The 22,998-nt window shown below is 42.2% G+C and overlaps 1 protein-coding gene across 1 annotated transcript in view; it reads left to right on the top strand.

Moving 5' to 3' along the window:
- Positions 1-2,718: 2,718 nt before the first annotated feature.
- zgc:136472 (uncharacterized protein LOC678514 homolog) overlaps positions 2,719-22,998 on the top strand; it is a 47,781-nt gene continuing 27,501 nt past the window's right edge. The window contains exons 1-6 of the mRNA XM_028814378.2: positions 2,719-3,006; positions 6,677-6,880; positions 9,181-9,314; positions 11,423-11,560; positions 15,091-15,201; positions 15,341-15,466. Coding sequence (XP_028670211.1) covers positions 2,796-3,006; positions 6,677-6,880; positions 9,181-9,314; positions 11,423-11,560; positions 15,091-15,201; positions 15,341-15,466 — 924 coding nt within the window. The 5' untranslated portion in view covers positions 2,719-2,795. The remainder of the gene's footprint in view (positions 3,007-6,676; positions 6,881-9,180; positions 9,315-11,422; positions 11,561-15,090; positions 15,202-15,340; positions 15,467-22,998) is intronic.

Here is a 22,998-nt window from a genome sequence, read left to right on the forward strand (position 1 = left end):
CTATCTATCTATCTATCTATCTATCTATCTATCTATCTATCTATCTTATAGTGCCTTTCACATCTATTTATCTATTATATAGTGCCGTTCACATCTATCTATCTATCTATCTATCTATCTATCTATCTATCTATCTATCTATCTATCTATCTATCTATCTATCTATCTATCTGTCTGTCTGTCTTATAGTGCCTTTCATATCTATCTATCTATCTATCTATCTATCTATCTATCTATCTATCTATCTATCTATCTATCTATCTATCTATCTATCTATCTATCTATCTTATAGTGCCTTTCATATCTATCTATCTATCTATCTATCTATCTATCTATCTATCTATCTATCTATCTATCTATCTATCTATCTTATAGTGCCTTTCACATCTATTTATCTATTATATAGTGCCGTTCACATCTATCTATCTATCTATCTATCTATCTATCTATCTATCTATCTATCTATCTATCTATCTATCTATCTATCAATTCAGTCCCTTTCTCTTTCTACACATTTTATTGTGCTGTACAATTTAAAATCGATACATTTGCCATTATATCCATCAATCTACAGTCAATAACCCATAAAGACAAAAGTGAAATCATGTTGTCAGAAAGGTTTGCAAATCAATTAAACATCAAAAACTGAAATCTTTCATTCATGTAAGTATTCAGACCCAAAATTCGGTTTGTAGAAGCCCTTTAGCAGCTACTACAGCTTTACGTCGTCTTGGGTAAGTCTCTACAAGCTTTGCACACCTGAATCGATGCAGTTCAGATTTGGTCCGGTGCATCCTGTTTGCTTTCATTCCCCATGAGATGTGTTTGTAGAACGTGACTGGCGTCCACCTGTAGCAAACTGGATCATTTGGACAAAATTTAGAATGGCATACACTTGTGTACATAAGGTCCCACAATTCGCATTACATGTTAGGACACAATCCAAGCCACAAAGTTAAGGGAACTCTATTTAAACCTCACGATCAAATTGTGGTGAGGCACAGATCAGGCTAAGGGGATAAAACCATTTCAAAAGCTTTGAGTGATCCCAGGAGCACCATGGCCTCGATGATTGTGAAATGGAAGAGGTCTGGAACCAACAGGACTCTTTCTAGAATTGGCCATCCAGTCAAACTGAGAAACTGTTCAAGAAGGGCCTTGTTCAGAGAGGTCACCAAGAATCTAATGGACACTCTAACACAGCTTCAGAAGTCCTCTGCTGAGATGGGAGAACTTGTTGGAAGAATGATCATCTCATCAGCACTCCATCATTCAAGTGTTAATGGTAAAGTGGCTAGATGGAAGCCATTCTTGCGTAAAAGGCATATACTGTATGACAGTGCAAAGGACTCTAAGAACATGAGGAATATGATTCTCTGGTCTGATGAGACAAACATTTAACTCTTTAAGCAGAACTCCAAGTACTATGTCTGGGGAGACCAAGCACTGCTCATCACCTGCCTAAGGTGAAGCATGGTGGTGGTAGCATCATGCTGTGGGCTGCAGAGACAGGGAGACTAATCAGAACTGAAGGAAGGATGAATGCAAAATACAGAGAGGTCCTTAAGGAAAATCTGCTCCAGAGTGCACATGACCTTGGAGAGAGGAAACAGTTCACCTTTCAGTATGACAATGACCTCAGGCAGACAGCCAAGACAATACTGGAATGGCTCTGAGACAAGTGTCTAACTGGCCTTGAGTGGCTAAGACAAAGCCCAGACTTAAACCCCACAGAACATCTGTGGAAAGACCTGAAGATGCCAGTTTAGACACTTCCCATACAGACACTGAAGTATAACTAAATTACTGGTGGGATTCTTTTTATGGAGATTCAGTGACGTGGTACACTATGAAAAGTTATCGACACTCTATGCTGAAATTGGAAAAGGTGCCAGCACTGCATACCAGTGTTTCCGTCCCACTTCATGCACTGTTCCCATCCAATATAATGGAGCTTATGAGGATCTGCCAGGAAGAATGGGATAAACTGCCCAAATCCAAAGCGTGTAGAGACTTAAGAAGACGTAAACCTGTAATAGCTGTCGAAGGGCTTCTACAAGCCAAGTTTCGAGTCTGAATACTGACATGAATGAGAGATTTCAGTTTTTCATAACTAATAGATTTGCAAACCTTTCTGACAACATGTTTTCACTTTGTTATTATTGGTTATTGATTGTAGATTGATGGGCAAAAATGACAAATGTCATTTAAAATTAAATCTACAACACATAAGAAAGTGTGCAGAAAGTGAAGGCGTTCCATTCATGTCTCTCCATTGTGCTAGATGTCACATTGAAGGGCCAAGTCGAACGTGTCAAGGTATACAAGGACATGTCCAGTTCGCTTTTATTTCACTCCAGAAATTAGTTATTAATGCTTAGTGAAGAAAACGGATGAAAGCCAGTGATCCTGTATATAAAGTAGCTATAAATGCTGCGCGTTTCTTGGATAAAATCTCACATTGCACTTAGCAGTAGTGAGCTCGAGTTGTATCGTTCCAGCTTCTTTTGTTACTCTACAACTTATTTTGTGCACTGATAACAAGCCCCTCTCATTTAAACTTTTGCGATAGCACACGCGCCAAGCCCTCTTAAAGAGTCACCTTGTCTTTTTTCTTCTGAGTTAAAGCAGGCACTGCACTGACTGGCGGCCCTTTATCAAAGTACACACTGCTATCAGTACGAGCTGGAGCGGGTGGGCGCTCACGAGGGTCACATGGCAGCGCCCAGCCGTGAATAAAGCGCAGCTCGGATCTATCAGGCGCCCTTTTGACGGCCGCGCTCCCCTCTGCAGGCATGAAGGTTCTTTCGTTTTCTGTGGTTGCGGCGGTCTGTTGTGTTATTGCAGCCACAACAAACGAGACGGAAAAAGATCCGGCCGAGAAATCTGTGAAAACTAAAAAGGCTAAAAAGGTCAAAATCAAAGAGGAGAATGGAATTCTTATGCTTAAAGGGAAAAATTACGTACAAGCCATTGACCAACATAAGCGGCTCCTCGTTTATTTCCGTAAGTACGCCGTCAAGTTTGGTTCAAATCAGTGCGGGTCATCTTTGGACTCCGTTAAAGGATCGACAATGTCGGCTGAAAATAAGCAGAAATTGGATACGTTGGCTCCCTCTACCGGCACATATTATGTTTAAATCCTTGATGCTTGCCCACAGAGTAGCCAACGGGTCTGCAAGTACTGTATATAATGTATGAAGACACTTGAGGGGTCTTATGGCCCTTCTCTCTCCCACTCAGGTCTACTGATGACTGGTGTCTGGTGATGCCACTTTAACGTGGCACTAACTCTCAGTCCGCACTCTTTTCACGAGCTGCCCACCTCAATTTGAAATTTTGACTCCCTCACTGTGTTTAAGAAGCGGCTGAAGACTCTTGTTGTTTGGTTAATTTCTGTTTAATCGATGTCAGTTGTTAGGTTTTGTAGGCTAACCTAGCAAGTGTAACTTGTGTGTATTTTGTTCCGAGCTCTTCACTTGTGGTGATTCATTTTGAAGTTTTGTTTTGTAACATTTGGTCACAAATTGTCCCCGGGACTGAAGTTTTACTCGATTATGTTGATCTGTTTTGTAAGTCACTTGGGATAAAAATGCATGCTAAGCAAATAAATAGCCTATAAATGGGTCTATGCATTTGAAGAAGGCGCTTGATGCAGTTTGGGGAGTTTTGAAATATGTGACCGGGCACACTTAGGTTTACCAATACTAGCTAGTTTGTGTCATTTTTATTAGCAGTGGCGAGATTTTCAAATTCAGATATAATATTAATACAGCAAAAAAAAAAACGGAATGAACAACGCTGCGCATCGACTCTCTGGGCAGAAGAATGTAAGAAAACGTCATTTGCACAGCAATGCCCTTTGATAGTGCCTCATGGGGACGGGGGCTATTCTTTTATGTTTTTAGCCAAGTCAGATGTTTTTCTTTCTTTTTTAGGACTACTTTCTTCCCGTTATTCTGATGTGATTTGGAGAGAGGGATTCTTGTCTGTAATAATATAATAAAATGTACTTATCTATCTATCTATCTATCTATCTATCTATCTATCTATCTATCTATCTATCTATCTATCTATCTATCTATCTATCTATCTATCTATCTATCTATCTATCTATCTATCTATCTATCTATCTATCTATCTATCTATCTATCTATCTATCTATCTATCTATCTAATACTGCCTTACCTATCTCTCTATCTACCATATGTACTTCATGAGATGCAGAACAGGCAAATATATTGAATTTCTGAATATAAAAAGTAAAAATTTGAATATATAAAGTCGATTTAAAAATGACTTTACATTTAGAGGAATGACTTTTATATTCAAAATTTCAGTGTATTTTTATTATACATTATTACATTATACTTGTATGCAAAATTTACAAACATTCAACACATGCAGGCGAATATTCATAAGTTGATGGGTCACCAAAAGCCGCTAGGGGGAGTTTCAGTGTGCCCTGCCATATATTCCAAAAATGTCTGAATCTGGATAGGGGGGACAACAACAACATTTATTTATATAGCACGGTAGCTCAAAGTGCTCTACATGATGAAGAAAACAGAAAAAAAGACAAAGTAAGAATTAAAATAAGACAACACTAATTAACATAGAATAAGAGTAAGGTCTGATGGCCAGGGAGGACAGAAAAAACAAACAAAAAAAAAAACTCCAGACGGCTGGAGAAAAGAAAAAAATCTGCAGGGGTCCTGAGGCCATGAGACCGCCCAGCCCCCTCTGGGAGGTGACACCTTTTTTCTGAGGACATTGCATAATTTGATGATGGTAGGGGAAAACATTGTTCAATATCTGCAATAAGTGTTCAGATGAGCTGTTTGGTGGCTCAGCCTTTCACATCTATCTATCTATCTATCTATCTATCTATCTATCTATCTATCTATCTATCTATCTATCTATCTATCTATCTATCTATCTATCTATCTATCAGTGAGACACATAATACAATATTTTGCAGCATAGGCAACAGAGGGTGAATATGTGGGGTTTTTTAACAGCATATTCTCATACCCCATATTATTATTATTATTATTATTGTATATGTGACTGACACCTTTATTTGGACTAGATATACTTTATTTGTCAACAAGGATAAATTCAAACTTTAACACAATTTAAGATCTGGATGCATTCTAATTGCTTAGCACCACTTTTGAGACAAGTGATAATAATTAATTACATTTAAAGAGTATTTGCATATAGCAGGAGGTGAGAGAGATAGTTAGCCAATTAGAGACAGGCGATAATTAGGGGGCCAGAGTTAACAAGGCCATGATGGGCAATTCATCCAGGACCTCGGGGTACACCCTAATCTTTTATGACTACAGAGAGTCAGGAGCTCAGTTTTAAGTCTCGCCCAAAGGACCATGCCAGATTTTACAACACAGTGTCCCTGTCACTGTACTTGGATCCACACACAGATCACACAGTAAGAACCCCCTACTGGGCCCACCAACACCACTTCCAGCAGTATCCCCAGCTTTTCCCAGATGGTCTCCCATCCAAGTACTGGCCGGGTCCCAAACATGTTCCCCTTCAGATGGACGACCTCTCCTGAAATGTAGGTTGTGTGGCTGCTAGATATGGTCAAGTTACTGGTTCAGAGACACAATGAATTGACCCAGTGACCTTTAGGTTTAAGATCCAATGCCCTGGAAACTACAGTACAATATATAAATAACATTCCTAAAAGCACAAAATCCAATTCAGGGATAAAAATGATCAGAGCCATCCTCCAAAACGTGACGTGAAGTAAACTGCTGACTCCAGCTATCCTGTATTACTCACTGCTAGTGTCTGTGAGAATACGCTGGCGCCCCATCCAGTGTTTGTTCCTGCCTTGTTACTGGCATTTTTAGGGTGGGCTCCAGTCTCCGTGACTACTCTCAAAATGGAGGGTTAATGTAACTCATGCTGCCACTCAAAACAGTCATCTCCTGAATTTATGGTTGTTCCGTAGATGACCGTGAATTATACAAACCAAATGGAAAAAGGCCTAAGCTGAAAAAAAATGTATATGATGAAGCCAAAGCAATATGAATTTACATAATAAGATGTTATACAGCTTAACTCTGAAAAATATTCTTGAACAAAAAAGTAACTTTCTTATGCATAATATAAGAAATCAAACAATCGAGTGATAAGTTAATGTGAAATGTACATTGAAATAGACATGCAGATAGAAGATGTAAAGCCATTTTGAAAGAAATCCTAAGCAGTACTTTTACACAGTTGAACGTGTCTATTCAGGAGAATAGATGAGCTCATTTTTAGTAGTCTAGTATTTGCTGTGCTTTTAGCTTTAAATTGTTATTTCCTTTCTCATCAGTCATATGAGTGGCCTGTTTGCCTATTGGTTAATTCCTTTGACTTTGAATTTCAAACCCTAAGATTTCTGGGTTCGAATCCCACTACTAACACCAAATGACCATGAGCAAGTCACTTCACCTGCCTGTGCCCCATCTGGAAAAAACAAAAGAAATGTAACCAATTGTATCTCAAATGTTGTACAGTCAGTCACCTTAGATGAAGGTGTCAATCTAATTAATGGTCACATGATTCTTACAGCTAATAAAGGTCTTCTCTTCTGGACTCCATGGGTGCTTTATGTTTGCATCACTAGTATATACATTTCTTTTCACGTTTTTTGCAGATGCCCCAATGTCAGGGGATTCACAGACACTTCTCCTGGAGTTTAAAAGTGCTGCGACTCTGATGAAGAACGACTCTTCCAAGATTCACTTTGGCATGGTCGATGTCTCGCAAGAGAAAAGTCTGGCTAAAGAGCTCAATGTCACAAGCTTCCCAGCTCTGTGGTTTTACACTGAAGACGAGGAAAGCCCCACCGTATGTCCAGGTAAGTGCATTTAGCAGTTGGAAACCTTCTCGTGTTTGACCCCAACTGACCCTTATTGTGAATTGATTTGAAACTTCTTTGGAATGTGCATTATTTGCAATGTCCTTGAACTTTTTTTTTTGTTCCAGAAAGAACCTTACAAAATAAAACCCAACATCTGATTTAAAACTCATTAATAATAATAATAATCAATTACATTAATGTAGCAATTTTCTTACTACTCAAAGAACTTTACATTAAATGAGGGGAACCACTTCAGCCACCACCAATGTGTAGCACCCACCTGGATGATGCGACAGCAGCCATTGTTGCACCAGTGCACTCACCATGCATCAGCTATTAGGTGGTGACATGGTGAGAGAGATTGCTAGCCAATTAGAGACAGGGAATAATTAGGAGGGCAGAATAGACAAAGCCATGATGGGCAATTTAACCAGGATATCGGGATAAACCCAACTGTTTTTGAAAGATGCCCAGGGATCTTTAATGTCTACAGAGAGTCAGGACCTCAATTTTTTGTCTCATTAGAAGGACTGCACCATATTTCCAACACAGTGTTCCCTTCTCTTGCAAAAGAGAAAGTCAAAAATAAACTCACAGTCCTGAGGACCTCGGCAACCTGGCTGCCTACCCGCTCCTGGGTATTCTGTACTGGAGTCTGTGCTGGCTGCCTAATCTTTTCATCCAATGATTCCAAATGAGATGACTTTTCTACATGGAGAAGCAGCATCGCAGTAGAGCAGTGGCACCAAGTGCTACACGCAGATACCAAGAAGAGAAACAGAATAGTGGAGTGTTAGCATCTGTTTAAGAATATTGTATCACTAATATTTCGGTATAAACGACTAATAAACAGAAAGGCAGTATGCACGACTAGCCAGCAGCTCCAGTCAGGGTATGCCAGACTAAAGTGGTGAGTCTTCAGCCTGGAGTTAAAACCTGAGACTGAAGGGGCATCTCTAATATAAGCAACCAGATCATTCCACTGCTTCGGGGCCCTGTAAGTAAAAGCTCGACCTTCCATTGTTATTTTATCGATCCTTGGAATTTTAAGTAGGCTTTAATGTGTGCTTTGGTTTGTAAGTAGTGATAAGTTGACCATTTAGCTTTATAAGATACAAGATGGATTTTGAAATCAGCTTTAAGCCTAACTACAAGCTGGTGTAAGGACTTGAGAACTGGAGATTTGTGTTTGTATTTTCTAGTTCTTGCAATGACTCTTGCAGTAACATTTTAATTAACAGAATGCGGCAGAAATAGCGATTTTAACAGCATGTGAATAAAGTGTTGCAGTAGTCAATCCTGAATGAAATACTTTAAGATTGGGCATATTTGGAAAACATCGTAATCTTCTAACAGTTTTTTAGATGGAAAAACATGTTTTGGATAGTTTTGTAATGGGTATATTTATTAATGTTTGAAATCGTTTTTGAAAACACACACATGTCCACAAAATCAATGACTTATAATTTGCGGAAAGCTGACTTTACAGGAACAAGAAATTACCTATAAAACGTAAAACGGGAAAGTAAAAACTCAACACTTATAAATGGCAGGTGCTGTCACTGGAGAGACATTCTGATTCAGACGAACATTAAGTAAATTCCAAAAATCAATAAAACAAGAAGACTAAAGAAATTCCCAAAATTGATAAATAATCGCATCATCAAAGATGTAAAACTGAAAAGATCACTGTGCAAGATAAGTTTAAAAAATCCAAGTAATTGTGACTTGGAGGAATACCGGACACTCCAACAAGAGATCAAAGAGCGCATTCGAAAGGACAGAAAAGAAACTAACAACTTTGTTAAGTGAAAATAAGCAGCAAGTAATTTTTTGCACACTACATCAGTATAAAGATAGTAAAAGAGAATTTAAGAAGCATCAAGGATGCTGGGAACTGGGAAAAGGAAATAGCAAATTAACTAAATAAATATATCACTGAAGTATTTGTAAAAGGAGAAAACAAAAGTCATACCTTGTTCAGAAATAAAAACAAGTTTTGAATTCATAGATTTTATATTAGAAGAGCGAATGGAGAACATGATGGCAGAAACTCCATCCACATTTTCTGGTGGCCAGTAAATCACTCCATCACTATGACTGAAACAGTGAAACCTAACATCAGCCCATAAATTTGTAGGTTGATCCTCATCACTACTCTGTCATTCTCGGGAAGAACAGCCTTGTGTATATGCCATTGAAGAGGGCGGTGGGATGCTCTGTGTTGAGAGGCTTCTGGTAGGTCTGTTAACACTGACATGATGAATGGTATCACCATCTTGATGTCTTCTTTTAAGCATTAAGGACTGCTTCCTCCATTGTGACCTGGCTCCAGAGAAGAACAGGCCCCAGTGCAACCCTTATTAAAGATGGAAGCCATGCTGAAACCTTCTTAAAATCCGGGAATGTGGTTGTTCTTGGCTTCTTTCAGGTACCATCATTTTGTCTTTTACGCTTAAACTGATTGAAAGCTTAGAAACTCTTTTGCCATTAAGGTAGTTTAACTCTGGGTAAATCTGTGATCTGACTGATTTGTTTAACGTTCACTCAGTCCTCTCCAAGGCAGAAGAATTCATAACCACTGTAGGCTTCTGACACTAAATGCTGCTTCTAGCTAAGTGCTTTAGAGACCAAATGCATAGAAATGGCTCCCAGGAAATTATTTAGCAATTTCTCTAAAACACAAATGGAGGGTATTGTATTTTTATTTTGGACCAAGTGTTAATCTATAAATAAGCGCACAGAGTCAAGAGATCTTTAATTATATCCATTTGATGACAGATGTGATCAGTTAGAGGAAAACACTCTCCATTTGTGACTTCTGTCAGATTCAGCAATAGCCATTTATTTCTTGTATAGTCCAAAATCACACAAGGGATATGTCAATGGGCTTTAAGAGGCCCTGTTTTCTGACAAGGCCTTGGCTCTCTAAGAAGGCAAGAAAAAACTCCAAAAAACACAACAGGATTCAGTAACACAATAAAGTGAAAACTGATGCTAGCAGTGCAAGTTGGCCACAAGGTGGTCATTTTATTAAGTCAATCTGCTAATTAACATAAACTGATCCTCCATGCAGCTCATCATCAGTTTGCCAATGCAGTATATGCAGCACATAGACGTGGCAAATAGGTTAAGTTGCTGTTTGACAAAGGATTACACTAGCCAAGGCACATGGTGTAAGCAATTCTGACCACGGTGTGATTGCTGGACCTTAAATAGCTGCCCAGAAAGAGCTGACAGAAAGGCTACGGTAAGTCAGATAACCATTCCGTACAACTGTGGTGGGCAGAAAAGCATCTCAGAATTCACGACACATTGAGTCTTAGGATGGGCTACAACAGCAGAAGACCACTTTGGGTTCCACTCCTGTTAGCCAGGAACAGAAAACTGAGGCTGCAGTGGGCACTGGCTCACCAAAACTGGACAGTTGAAGCCTGGAAAAACGTAGACTGGTGTGAGGTGCACAGTGTCAGAATCTGTCAGCAACAGCATGAATCCATTCTCCCAACCTGCCTTGTGTTGACACTCCAGGCTGCTCATGGTGGTGTAATGGTGTGAGAATATTTTTCTTGGCACACAATGTGCTGGCGGTGGCGCAGTGGTAGTGCTGCTGGGTTCGCTTCCCGGGTCCTCCTTGCATGGAGTTTGCATGTTCTCCCCGCGTCTACGTGGGTTTCCTCCGGGTGCTCCGGTTTCCTCCCACAGTCCAAAGACATGCTGGTTAGGTGCATTGGTGATTCTAAATTGTCACTAGTGTGGGTGGGTGTGTGCGTGTGCCCTGTGGTGGGCTGGCCATGATTTGTTCCTGCCTTGCGGCCTGTGCTGTCTGGAATTGGCTCCAGCAGACCCTCGTGTCCCTGTGTTAGGATATAGCAGGTTGGATAATGACTGACTGACATTGTGCTGGTTAATGTCTGAATGCCACGGTCTGTGTGACTGTTCTTGCTTGGCCACATGCCTAGAATTTACCCATCTTCTAATGGCTATTTCCAGCACGATAACTCACCATGTCATAAAGTGAAAGTCATCTCAAACTGGATTGATGAACACGACAATGAGTTCAGTGCTCTTCAGTGGCCTTCATTGTCACTGCATCAGAATCCAGTAGAACACCCCTGTGGTGTAACCGGCATGAATGTGCAGCTGGCAAATCTGCAGAAAAAGAGTGATGCCATCATGTCAATGTGGACCGATATCTCAAAGGAAAGTTTTCAACATCTTGCAGAATCTGCGCCTTGAAGAACTGAGGCTGTTTTGAGAGCAAATGGAGGTCCAACACAGTATTAGTGTAGTGGTCCTAAGAATGTGCTTGGTAGATGCATACTGTATACCGTATTGCTTGTGAGAAGAGGCTAAAAGCAAATACTGTATGTCTGCTATCAAGCACATCCACAAATATCCTTGTTTGGAACAATAAGATATTTTTTTCTTTGGATACAGAACTAATTTAGAAGAACTTATTATATTTGTATTGAAATTGAGTTGCTATTGTATCCAATGTGGATTGTTATTAACTTGTGTTATTTTTAATAAACGCAGGACCTTGAAGATGCTGAAGTTCAGATCTTTTATGAGGCAGCTAAGGACATTCCAGATCTCCCATTTGGAGTCACAAAAAACAAAATTGTGTTTAATAAATATGGCATTACAGGAGACACTGTCCTGCTGTCTAAAAAGGTAAGCTGCAGGGTGGTGAGCTAACGTAGAATAGCGTTCATATCTTAGTGCCCTAAACTCCAGAGATGCTGCTGACGTTTCACTACTTCATCAAAGGCTAATGAAGGGACTCCTTTGTTACAGTTTATCACCTCCTACTTTGATCCTCTTACGTCACAATTTATAAAATCAGGATGCATTCTAATCGCTTAGCACCACTTTTGAGAAAAGTGATAATAATTAATTACGTTTATAAAGCATTTGCATGTAGCAAGGAGTGAGAGAGATAGTTAGCCAATTAGAGACAGGCAATGATTAGGGGTCCAGAGTTTGCAAGGGCATGATGGGTAATTCATCCAGGACCTCGGGGTACACCTTACTCTTTTCAAAAGATGCCCAGAGTACAGAGAGTCAGGACCTCAGTTTTAAGTCTTGTCCAAAGGACAGTGCCAGATTTTACAATGCAGTGTCCTCGTTACTTTATTTGGATCCACACACAGACCACACAGTAAGCACACCCTACTGGGCCCACCAACACGTCCTCAAGCAGTAACCCCAACTTTTCCCAGATGGTCTCCCATCCAAGTACTGGCCGGGCCCAAACATGTTCCCCTTCAGGTGGCTGACCTCTTCTGAAGTGCAGGTTGTGTGGCTGCTAGATGTGGTCAAGTTAAGTTACTGGTTCAGAGACACAATGAATTGAACCCAGTAACCTTTAGGTTTAAGATCCAATGCCCTGGAAACTACAGTACCATACATAAATAACATTCCTAAAAGCACAAAATCCAATTCAGGGATAAAAATGATCAGAGCCATCCTCAGAAATGTGACGTGACAAAGACAGGCCTGTTAGGCAAATTAGTAGCTATTAAGATTCAGGATAAAATTTTCAAAAGTGTGAATTTGCATAAGCTGTCGTCATTCAGGGTGCTCATGAAAAACAAAGATTTACTTCATGAGGTAGAAGTACAGAATAGACAAGAATAGCTCTGTCAGATATTTGGAATATTAAAATGTGTGCTTCAGTTTAAATGTTTAAAATCTAAATATTCTCGATTGTAACAGAAATCTCTTAGTTTTCACCCTCTGACAGAGGTCCATGGAGGGCTGGAGCCCAAGTAAAGGATCAGAATTAAAAAATAACATCATATTCGTAATCACTGACCTTGAAATAGTCTAAAATGATACCCCACATGCTTATGTTTGATATTGGTCATTTTTAACTTTCTGAGGGTGTCTCTTAGGACCACCGATAAAAGAATGAAATATTGAAAAATATCATATTCATGCTCAGCAACCTCAAATTTTAGCATAAAACTCCACATGCCTATATTATTGACCCACATTCTTTCAAAGTTTTGTTAAGAGTAACTTTGACCCCTCGAATCCCATTATGGGGTGAATCACTGGGTCAGTTGATGAGGAACGCACAACTTCAAGTACTTCTGATCTTTTCTGCTGAAGGCACATGTGTTTTTGAGGGATGGGTGAGACTCACCATGTTAGTTACTAGACTGGTCTAGTCTTGCACCTTAAGATTAACACACACCCACACACACACACTCACACACTGCCAGCTACTCTCTAGTACTCCATGTAGGACCCCACCTACTCACTGTAAGTACCATATAAGTAACACCCCACATAGGGACTCACTACCTTTGAGACTAACATCATACGGGTCTCCCAAAGACACATGAAGGCTCATACACCTGTTGGGTAAATGCCACTTACCAACCATCGACATCTTACTCCTACTGCACTTGTCCTTCTTACTGAGGTGCGACTTCTCAGCCTTAAGAACCCTGCAGAGCTGAGTAAATGGCAGTCTCCTCATGCACCAGGTGTCCTAATATTTACTGCATGTCATTACTTTAGTCACTCTAGAAATAAAGACAAAGTGTAGAAATTTAAAGCAATACAGTAAAGTATAATAATACCAAATAGAAGAAAGTATAATAGAAGATAAAATCGATAGTAAAGTCAGGATATGTAGATTTATTTTGTACAGGACACACTATGCACACACCCAAATTCACTCACATTGGGCCAGTTTAGAATTGTAGATGAACCTAAAACACATGACTTTGGACATATGAGGGTACCCACAGGGGGGGACTGTAAGAGAAGGTTTGGGTCCATGACTCCATATAATATGAAACAAAAAGAAGTGGTTGATCTTTTTACAAGGAGGATAGTAACATCTTTCCGGATCTGAGTCCAACAGAGAATTGACAAAATATGGCCTAACCCCTGGTCATATGGGTTCCATGCAGGAAGAAGTGGGGGTCCAGGACAGCATGCAATGGAAGTGACATCAGTGGTGGATTGGCTGTCAGTCTTCTGCTCCGTTGCAGCTGGACCAGGCCAAGGGGACACCCACGTAACGCCTGGATGTGGCAAATAGATGGTCATTTCCAGAGGGTGGGACTGCACCGCGTGTCTTCCTGGTTGGGGTTACCAACCAGGATCAGGAGCTGTTTCGTCGTTTGATGGGTAAAACAACGCGCTATACCAGTGCATACTCCCCAACCTGACCTGACCTGACCTGTGGGGAGAGGAAGAGAGAAGGCATTAGAACACAGCGCCAACTTCTGGTTTGATGAGTAACTACCATCACCAGAGCCCTTAAGCGGCCGTCCAAGTTCCCGCATGCGACAACACACACAGAATGAATGTGCAAACTGTCTTCAAGGACAAGAACTGGAAGAAGCCGAGACTTCTACAGCTGTGAGGCAGCAGTCCTGTCCAATGTTTGCTCAGAACCCCAAATCCTTGACACAACTACACAAAGCTCCAGTAAGCTTTATATTTTGAAGGCAGCACCTTTACAGGGTTCTTCAAAGACGTGTACACATACAATGCACCAATGTTTTCCTTTTCCTTTCTTCCGGCACTCATCCCAGGTGAGCTTTGGCCTGTCCCTCATTTCCTAACTCCCTTGGTGAGGTGAAGCAGCTCCTTTTATGCCGGGCCTGAAAGTACTTTTAATGCCACAGCATGCACTGCACACAAGAAGCGTGGATACGAATACGGATGTCTTCTCCTGGCAACTCGCCCCAGATAACCCAGCAGGGCTGCCATTTGGTACAACAACTTGCAGCCATACCTGTAGGCGCACACCTGCGAATCCCAGCAGAGAGATGCTGCCACCCACTGTATGGGGAGTACCCACAGCCATCTTTCCAACACATCATCCTGAGTGGGAAAAATCAACACTGAAAATCCAGGCTGAGACTCCCAACCACTGATGTTTTCCATCCATTATGAGGGTCTCCTGGCTGGGCTACCATTCATCTATCCCAGCCCATCATTCCCTTACAGCACACCGGAAATAATACAGCAGCAGCAAAATGTTCACTTCTGAAAAATATTGATTATTAATTAAGCAATAGCACTTCCATAATTTTGGGGGCTTTAAGGTTTAAATTGGAGGATAAAAGTACACAAAGTATTTCAGAGTGTTGTCACATTAAGCACGCAGATAATCTACAGTATGTATTATATACGAACAAACAAATGAAATGTTCAACTTTGTGTTTATTTTTCAGAAAGAGAAAAATCCATTTTTATATGAAGTATCGAATGAAACTTCAAAGAAAGATCTTATTAGATTCGTAAGGGTTAATGAAATGGATCTGGTAACGGAATACACAAGGGCGGTAAGTGGTGAACGTGTAAGCGTTGTGTCGCAATTCCAGACACAAAGGCCCATATTACGTATTTAACAGCACAAAAAGCTTCTGACTTTGTGTTTACTGTATCGGATTAAGTGCTGCTTGCTCTCTTTTAATTTTACAGTCATCGGGAAAAATATTTGATGCTCTCGTTACCAGCCATATGCTACTGTTTACTAACAAAAGTGCTGAAGACTTTGGCGTCATCTATGAAAATTTTGAAGCAATAGCAGCTGAATTCAAAGGAAAGGTACAGAACCTCCCGTTAGAAGCCAGTATGCCTGCCTAGTCACACAATGGTGCAAGTTGGGCGTTGGGGTTAGGTTCTGGGATTATCCAAACAAGGTTTGGAAGGCATGGGCACACTGGCTTAAAAAGGTAAATAAACCTTTACTGCCATTTTATAATTAATGAATAAACCAATTAGACTTCATTCAAGGCATCTGTAAATATTGTCTTTAAATGATGGATATGGTACATTTACATTCACATTTATTTATTTAACCAACAGTTTAATCCAAAGTTACTTACAGCATTTGAGATACAAGTGGTTACATTTCGGCGTCACGGTGGCGCAGTGGTAGCACTGCTGCCTCGCAGTAAGGAGACCTGAGTTTGCTTCCCGGGTCCTTCCTGCGTGGAGTTTGCATGTTCTCCCTGTGTCTGTATGGGTTTCCACCCACAGTCCAAAGACATGCAGTTCAGGTGCATTGGCGATCCTAAATTGTCCCTAGTGTGTGCTTGGTGTGTGTATGTGTGCCCTGCGGTGGGCTGGCACCCTGCCCAGGGTTTGTTCCTGCCTTGCGCCTTTTGTTGGCTGGGATTGGCTCCAGCAGACCTTGCGTTAGGATATAGCGGGTTGGACAATGACTGACTGACTGGTTATATTTCCTTTGCTTTACCAATTGAAGCACAGGCGGGTGAAGTGACTTACTCAGGGTCACACCGAGATTTGAACCCACAACCTCAATTCTCACATTTTAATCTATGTTTTTTATTCCACCAGATATCGGTTCTGAAGGGTGTATGGTTGGTTTGCCGAAAATGTTTGTAAAGGGTTGTATTAACATGTTGAACACGTCGAATGAATCAGGACTTAAACGTGTGTCCAATATAAATGAGGCCACATTCCCTACACTGAATACCGTATGCACAGTTGTGGCAGTCCAACTGAAAAGTTTGAAAAATTGCATTTCCACATTTGAAATTCTGCTTAAAATTCCTTTCTTATGCTCAAAAGGAATTTGCCACATTGTTTTATGATTTCTTTGTAATTTGAATGAGCATTTTGCATGAACCAGCAGGTCTTTCAAATTTTATTCCTATGATAGGCAACTACACTGCTACTGTGAGTGCTGTGCAGAGTGGAGGCAGGACTTCTGTCTGCGTTTTTCCCAGTTGATTCTGGGGTTCATCAGTGGTGTGTTCTGCTCCTACTCTGTTCAATGCTTGTATGGACTGTGTGTTGGGCAGGGACGTGGGGTCCAGCGGCTGTGGGGCATCTGTTGGTGAAGAAAGATTCACAGATCTTGACTTTGGTGATGATGATGTGATCTTCACGGAGTCAATGGAGGCTCTGATCGGGGCGCTTGAGAGACTAAGTGAGGAGTCTGAGTGTCTGAGCTTGTGAGTGTCCTGGATAAAAACCAAAGATCCAGACCTTTAATGACCTCTTGGGCACGGCCATCAGCAGTGTGTCTGTTTGCGGAGAGAGTGTCGACCTCATCGAGAGATTTACTTACCTTGGCAGTGACATTTATGTCTCTGGTGAATCTTCCTATGAAGTCTGTAGAAGGATTGGGAGAGAATGGGGGGTCATGAGGTCACTGGAAAGGGATGTGTAGTGCTCCTGATATCTAGGCAAAAGGATGAAGGTCCAAGTCTTCAGAGTCCTGGTGCTTCCTGTCTTGCTATATGGTTGCGAGACATGGATGCTATCCAGTGACCTGAGGCGAAGACTGGACCCCTTCTGTACTGTGTCTCTTAGGAGAATCTTTGGGTACCGTTGGTTTGACTTTGTGTCGAATGAGTGGTTGCTCCTTGAGTCCCGAATGAGGCACATTACCTGCATTGTGAGGGACCGTCAGCTACGGTACTACGGCCATGTGGCGCTTTTCCCAGAGGGTGATCCGGCTTGTAAGATCCTCATTGTTGGGGACCTGAGTGGCTGGACCAGGCCAAGGGGTCGCCCACGTAACACCTGGCTGCGACAGATAGAGGGTCATTTCTGGAGGGTGGGACTGGACCGCGTGTCTGCCTGGGGGGTTGCAAACCAGGAATCCCGAGTTGTTTCGTTGTGTAGTGGGTGCGGCAACGCACTGTACCAGAGCATGCTCCCCAACTTGACTTGATAGGCAGCTACCAGGCAGAATTTCTTAAATGGATCATATTTTGCTGGTGCCATTCTTGTTCTTCTTTCAGCTGCTCCCGTTAGGGGTTGCCACAGCAGATCATCTTCTTCCATATCGTCCTGTCCTCTACATCTTGCTCTGTCACACCCATCACCTGCATGTCCTCTCTCACCACATCCATAAACCTTCTCTTAGGCCTTCCTCTTTTCATCTTCCCTGGCAGCTCTATCCTTACCATCCTTCTCCCAATATACCCAGCATCTCTCCTCTGCACCTGACAAAACCAACGCAATCTCGCCTCTCTGACTTTGTCTCCCAACCGTCCAACTTGAGCTAACCCTCTATTGTCCTCATTTCTAATCCTGTCCATCCTCGCAACACCCAATGTAAATCTTAGCATCTTTAACTCTGCTACCTCCAGCTCTGACTCCTGCTTTTCTGGTCAGTGCCACCGTCTCCAGCCCAGCTGTTCTCACTACCGTCCTGTAGATCTTCCCTTTCACTCTTGTTGATAACTGTCTAAAAATGATAAAACATGATCCTATATGCCTGTTGTGCCATACCCGAGAATGTCAATACTCTTAATAATAATCTTATTTAAAATAACCTCATACTCAACCAAATCCACCATTAGGGTTATTTAACTTTGAGAAAAGGGATGTATACCTCTCTGGGATTGTACCCAGTCCCACACCACCTGCCTGATGGCGACATGATTACACTCTCCACTGACATGTTAGTTTCTCTTGTGTCTCTCACCATCCATTTTGTATTGGACTTCTATCTGTATTTTAGAAGGGGCCTCAGCCTGGCATGGTTGTTTTTCTGATATGTTGTCACTTTAAAGCATTCCTTTAGTCATTTAACTAGGGGGCTTCGCCCCCTGCTCACTTCGCTCGCCAACCCCTGGTCGTGGGTAATCCGAAATACAGTTGAAAGAGATTATTGTTATTCTTAGTAATTGTTACATATGATGCCGAAGCCTCTTGTGTTTGTTTTTTCTGAGAGTACATATGTATGTCTATGAGTACTTATTGTATTACTGGAATGTGATTCACATATGCTGTGGAGTCCAGATCCTTGGGGCTTCTGCACCATCTCCGGTTTTTGCCTGCGGTGTGTTAGACGCGCGTTGTTAGCGCCTGAACCTTCCGTACTATGTCGGGTTTGATTATGCTGTGTAGTGTGTCGTTGTAGGCGCATGCGCTCTCCGTACTATGTCGGGTGTGACTATGCTGTGTGTTCTGGACGTTTAGGGACTCTGTACTCTCTCTGGTTTGAATGTGGGACGGGATTCCGACGCCTCTTGTGTTTGTTGTTTCTGTGAGAACTCATAATATTGTATAATTGAAATGTGATTCACATATGCTGTGGAGTCCGGGTCTGTGGGGCTTCTGCACCATCTCAGGGTGTTGTCTGCAGTGTTTTAGACGCGCGTTGTAGGCGCCTGCAGCTTCCGTACTATGTCGTGTTTGCCTCTGCTGTGTGGTGTGGACGTTTAGGGTTCTGTATTCTTTTGTGGACTCTGTAGTCTGTCCCGTTTTACTCTGGGGCGGGGGGCTGTATCCTCTTTTTTTGTGTGGCTGTGTCCTTACCGCTTTCCGTACTATCTCAGGTTTGATTTGTGAACCTTTGTGGACTCCGTAGTCTGTCCCGTTTCACTCTGGGGCGGGGCGCTGACTCCTCTTGTTTGTGTGGCTGTGTCGTTCGTAGTCTATCCCGTTTCACTCTGGGGCGGGGGGCTGATTCCTCGTTTTTGTGTGGCGCCTGAGCACTATGTCTCCTGTGTCCATGGGCATGTACCTGCGTCCATATCCGGTTTAGCATTCTCGGTTAGTAATATGGATACTAATCATTGGACTCATACCTCGAGAAGATAGAATGCTTCATGGCTGTCCTATCTAAGGGCCCAGCTGTATGGGACGCACATCTTCTGTCATTATTGAACCAAGTGGCCACCCTCTTTGGGGGACTTTACTGTTACAGGTGTAAAAAAGACACAAATAGTCAGAAAAAGGTTTGGGGTTTTCCGGCCCCGTATACTGTGGGAAAAGTGCAATCAAGTGAATATTCCATACAACTGTCATAACACCGTTCGCCATCATGGCGGACGGGGGGAACATTTATGAGGGAGGGACCGGAAATGGATGAAGCGCTGCTGGGAAGGAACCGAGATGGATGATGGGACTGCTGACGTCATTGGGCTGCGACAGAGGGAAGGCGGAAGTGGCGTGTTGAAAATCCATGTTCAGCCGTTCATGGCGGTGTTGTGTCTTTCTTTCTGTTGGAGATAAATAGAGAAAGGTTAGTACTCCGCCATTCCCGTCTGGTATATGTTTTCGCGCAACAGTTTAGGTCGTTCCGCGGCTCCCTAATCGCGCGTGCGTGACACAGGTTTATGATGAAAGTCTTTGCGACATTTTACCTCTCAGAGTAACTATCCATCCTTCCATTTTCCAACCCGCTGAATCCGAACACAGGGTTACGGGGGTCTGCTGGAGCCAATCCCAGCCAACACAGGGCACAAGGCAGGAACCAATCCCGGGCAGGGTGCCAACCCACCGCAGGACACACACAAATACACCCACAAACCAAGCACACACTAGGGCCAATTTAGAATCGCCAATCCACCTAATCCGCATGTCTTTGGACTGTGGGAGGAAACCGGAGCGCCCGGAGGAAACCCACGCAGACACGGGGAGAACATGCAAACTCCACGCAGGGAGGACCTGGGAAGCGAACCCAGGTCCCCAGGTCTCCCAACTGCGAGGCAGCAGCGCTACCCACTGCGCCACCGCACCGCCCTCAGAGTAACTAGAGTTTTTTAATTTAGCTAATGACCTATTGATGGTGTCTGTCCTACCAAGAATATTATACCTTATTTGCTCAAGTGGAAGACTCCAAACTGCTTGGCCTTGTATTTTTCTGTTTACTGTGCTCGAACAGGCTGACTAGGCCTCTTGACTTTTAAATTTAGACAACACCTTTATTTAATGTGCTCAAGCAGACTGAGTAGGCCTCTTGATTTTCAGTGCTCCTTTGGTGTGTTAAAGCAGACTGACCAGGCCTCTTGACCTACTGTATAAGTGTACTTTTATTTACTGGTGCTCAAGCAGACTAACCAGGCCTCTTGGCTTTTAAGTTTAGGCCGTGCCCGTTGGCTGGGTGACAGTTTTAGAAAAGACGTGCCTGGGACTGAGCTTTTAAGGATTTCCTCCTGCCATTGGATTTTTAACCTTGTTTTTTATGGATATTTATCTGGATTGTTTTAACCTCCACAGTTTCACCATTTTTATGGACTATTTATTTAATAGATTTGATGCACTGTACTATTTATTTGGACACTGTTTGTTTTTGGATTGTTTTAATAAAAGACACTTGAACACTTTTCACCTATCTCTTGCTGCATGTGTGTGATCCTCATTTGCCCGGCTCATCTCGGTTATGACTATTGATTGACGGTTCGGGTGCACGGGGCTCGCAAATGGAACAGGGACCACGGAGATAACCTGGACCATCACATGCAATATCCTTAAGATTAGGCACTGTTTCCTGTGATGTTAACATTATAGCTTATATATGCTAGGCCTGCCTTTTTTTTGTGCTAGGCCTTAATTGCTGTTGTCATTCAAATATAAGTTGGAGGTTTGATTTAGAGCATCCACAAGTTACTCCAAGTTATGCTGAGGCTCTGACTGATTAGGATTATTTAGCTTTGGGAAAAAGGAAAAACTATCTGGGTTCTGTACCCGGTCCCCCACCGCCTGCCTGAAGGTGAGTTGATTGCACTCTCCACTGACATGTTAGTTTCTCTTGTGTCTCTCAGAATGAGTTGTACATTGGACTGCTATCTGTATATTTGGACAGGCCTCAGCCTGGGATGTTTGCTTCTTTAATGTTGTCACTTAACAACATTCCTTTAGTTATTTAGTACTTAACATCCAGCCCGTACCACGAGAAGGTGAAATGCTTAATGGATCTCCTATCCAAGGACCCTGCTTTATGGGACGTGTAGCTACTATCATTATTAAACCAAGTGGCAACCCTCTTTAGGAGACTTTACTGTTACAGGTTTATAGGGTAAGTGTTTACAACATTTAACTTCTCAGAGTAGCTAAAGTTATTTAATTTGGCCCTAACTAATGAACTATTGTTTCTGATGGTGTATATCCTTCCATTCATCCATCCATTATCCAACCCGCTATATCGTAACTACAGGGGCACGGGGGTCTGCTGGAGCTAATCCCAGCCAACACAGGGTGCAAGGCAGGAAACAAACCCCAGGCAGAGTGCCAGCCCACCGCAGGGCACACACACACACACACACACACACACACCAAGCACACACTAGGGACAATTTAGAATCGCCAATGCACCTAACTTGCATGTCGTTGGACTGTGGGAAGAAACCAGAGTACCCAGAGGAAACCCACGCAGACACGGGGAGAACATGCAAACTTCACGTAGGGTGGACCCAGGAAGCAAACCCGGGTCTCCTAACTGCGAGGCCCGTATATCCTTCCACTTAACTCATTTCTCAGTGATGGAATTTTTATGAAATGTGCTCCTTTCTAAGAATATTATACCTTATGTGCTCAAGTGGATGACCCCAAACCACTTGGTTTTGTGTTTTTCTGTTAACTGTGCTCAAGCAGGCTGACTAGGCCTCTTGGCTTTTAAATTTAGGCAACACTTTAATTTAATGTGCTTAAGCAGGCTAAGCAGGCCCGGTTTAGTGTTCTTTTGGAGTGTTCAAGCAGGCTGACCAGGCATAAGGTTATGGTTCTGGTTACTTGTCAAAGCTGATATTATACAGGATATGAAGGCACATGTACTGTTGGTTTTATCTCCAATTACAGCTCTTGTTGACACCAACATTCCCAAACCAAATTTAAGTTTATTTGTATACAGCAGCATTTATTTCTATAGCACATTTTCATCCAAAGACTGTAAGTGCTTTACATGATGTCAAAGAAAAAGTTACAAAAAATCAAAATAAATAAGAGGAAGGTCTAATAAATGGCATAGCAAAAATAGCAAGTAAGAATAAATCAATCCAAACTTACATAATACACGATGGCACAGTGGTAGAGCTGCTGGACGGAGAGACAAGGGTTCACATGAAGTTTGCAGATTCTCCCCTTGCCTGTTCAGGTTTCCTCCGACTGTCCAAAGACATGCAGGTGAGGTGAGTTAGTGACATTAAACTGGCCCACTTGCGTATGGTTGCACTTTGATGGATGTGGACGCTGAAAGTCGGAAACAACGGAAGAGAAAACACCAATTTAAAGTAAAAAGCAATTTCTTTATTCTTGATGAATCAAAGAGGCTGCAGCAGCTAACAGTTCTTGCTGTGCCCCAAAAAACCCAGCCTGCCTGTCTACCTGCCAAAAAGAAAAAAATTCCTTTCTAGCTTATTCATTAACCAAAG

Source organism: Erpetoichthys calabaricus, chromosome 11 (assembly GCF_900747795.2).
Source record: "Erpetoichthys calabaricus chromosome 11, fErpCal1.3, whole genome shotgun sequence".
Taxonomy (NCBI): domain Eukaryota; kingdom Metazoa; phylum Chordata; class Cladistia; order Polypteriformes; family Polypteridae; genus Erpetoichthys; species Erpetoichthys calabaricus.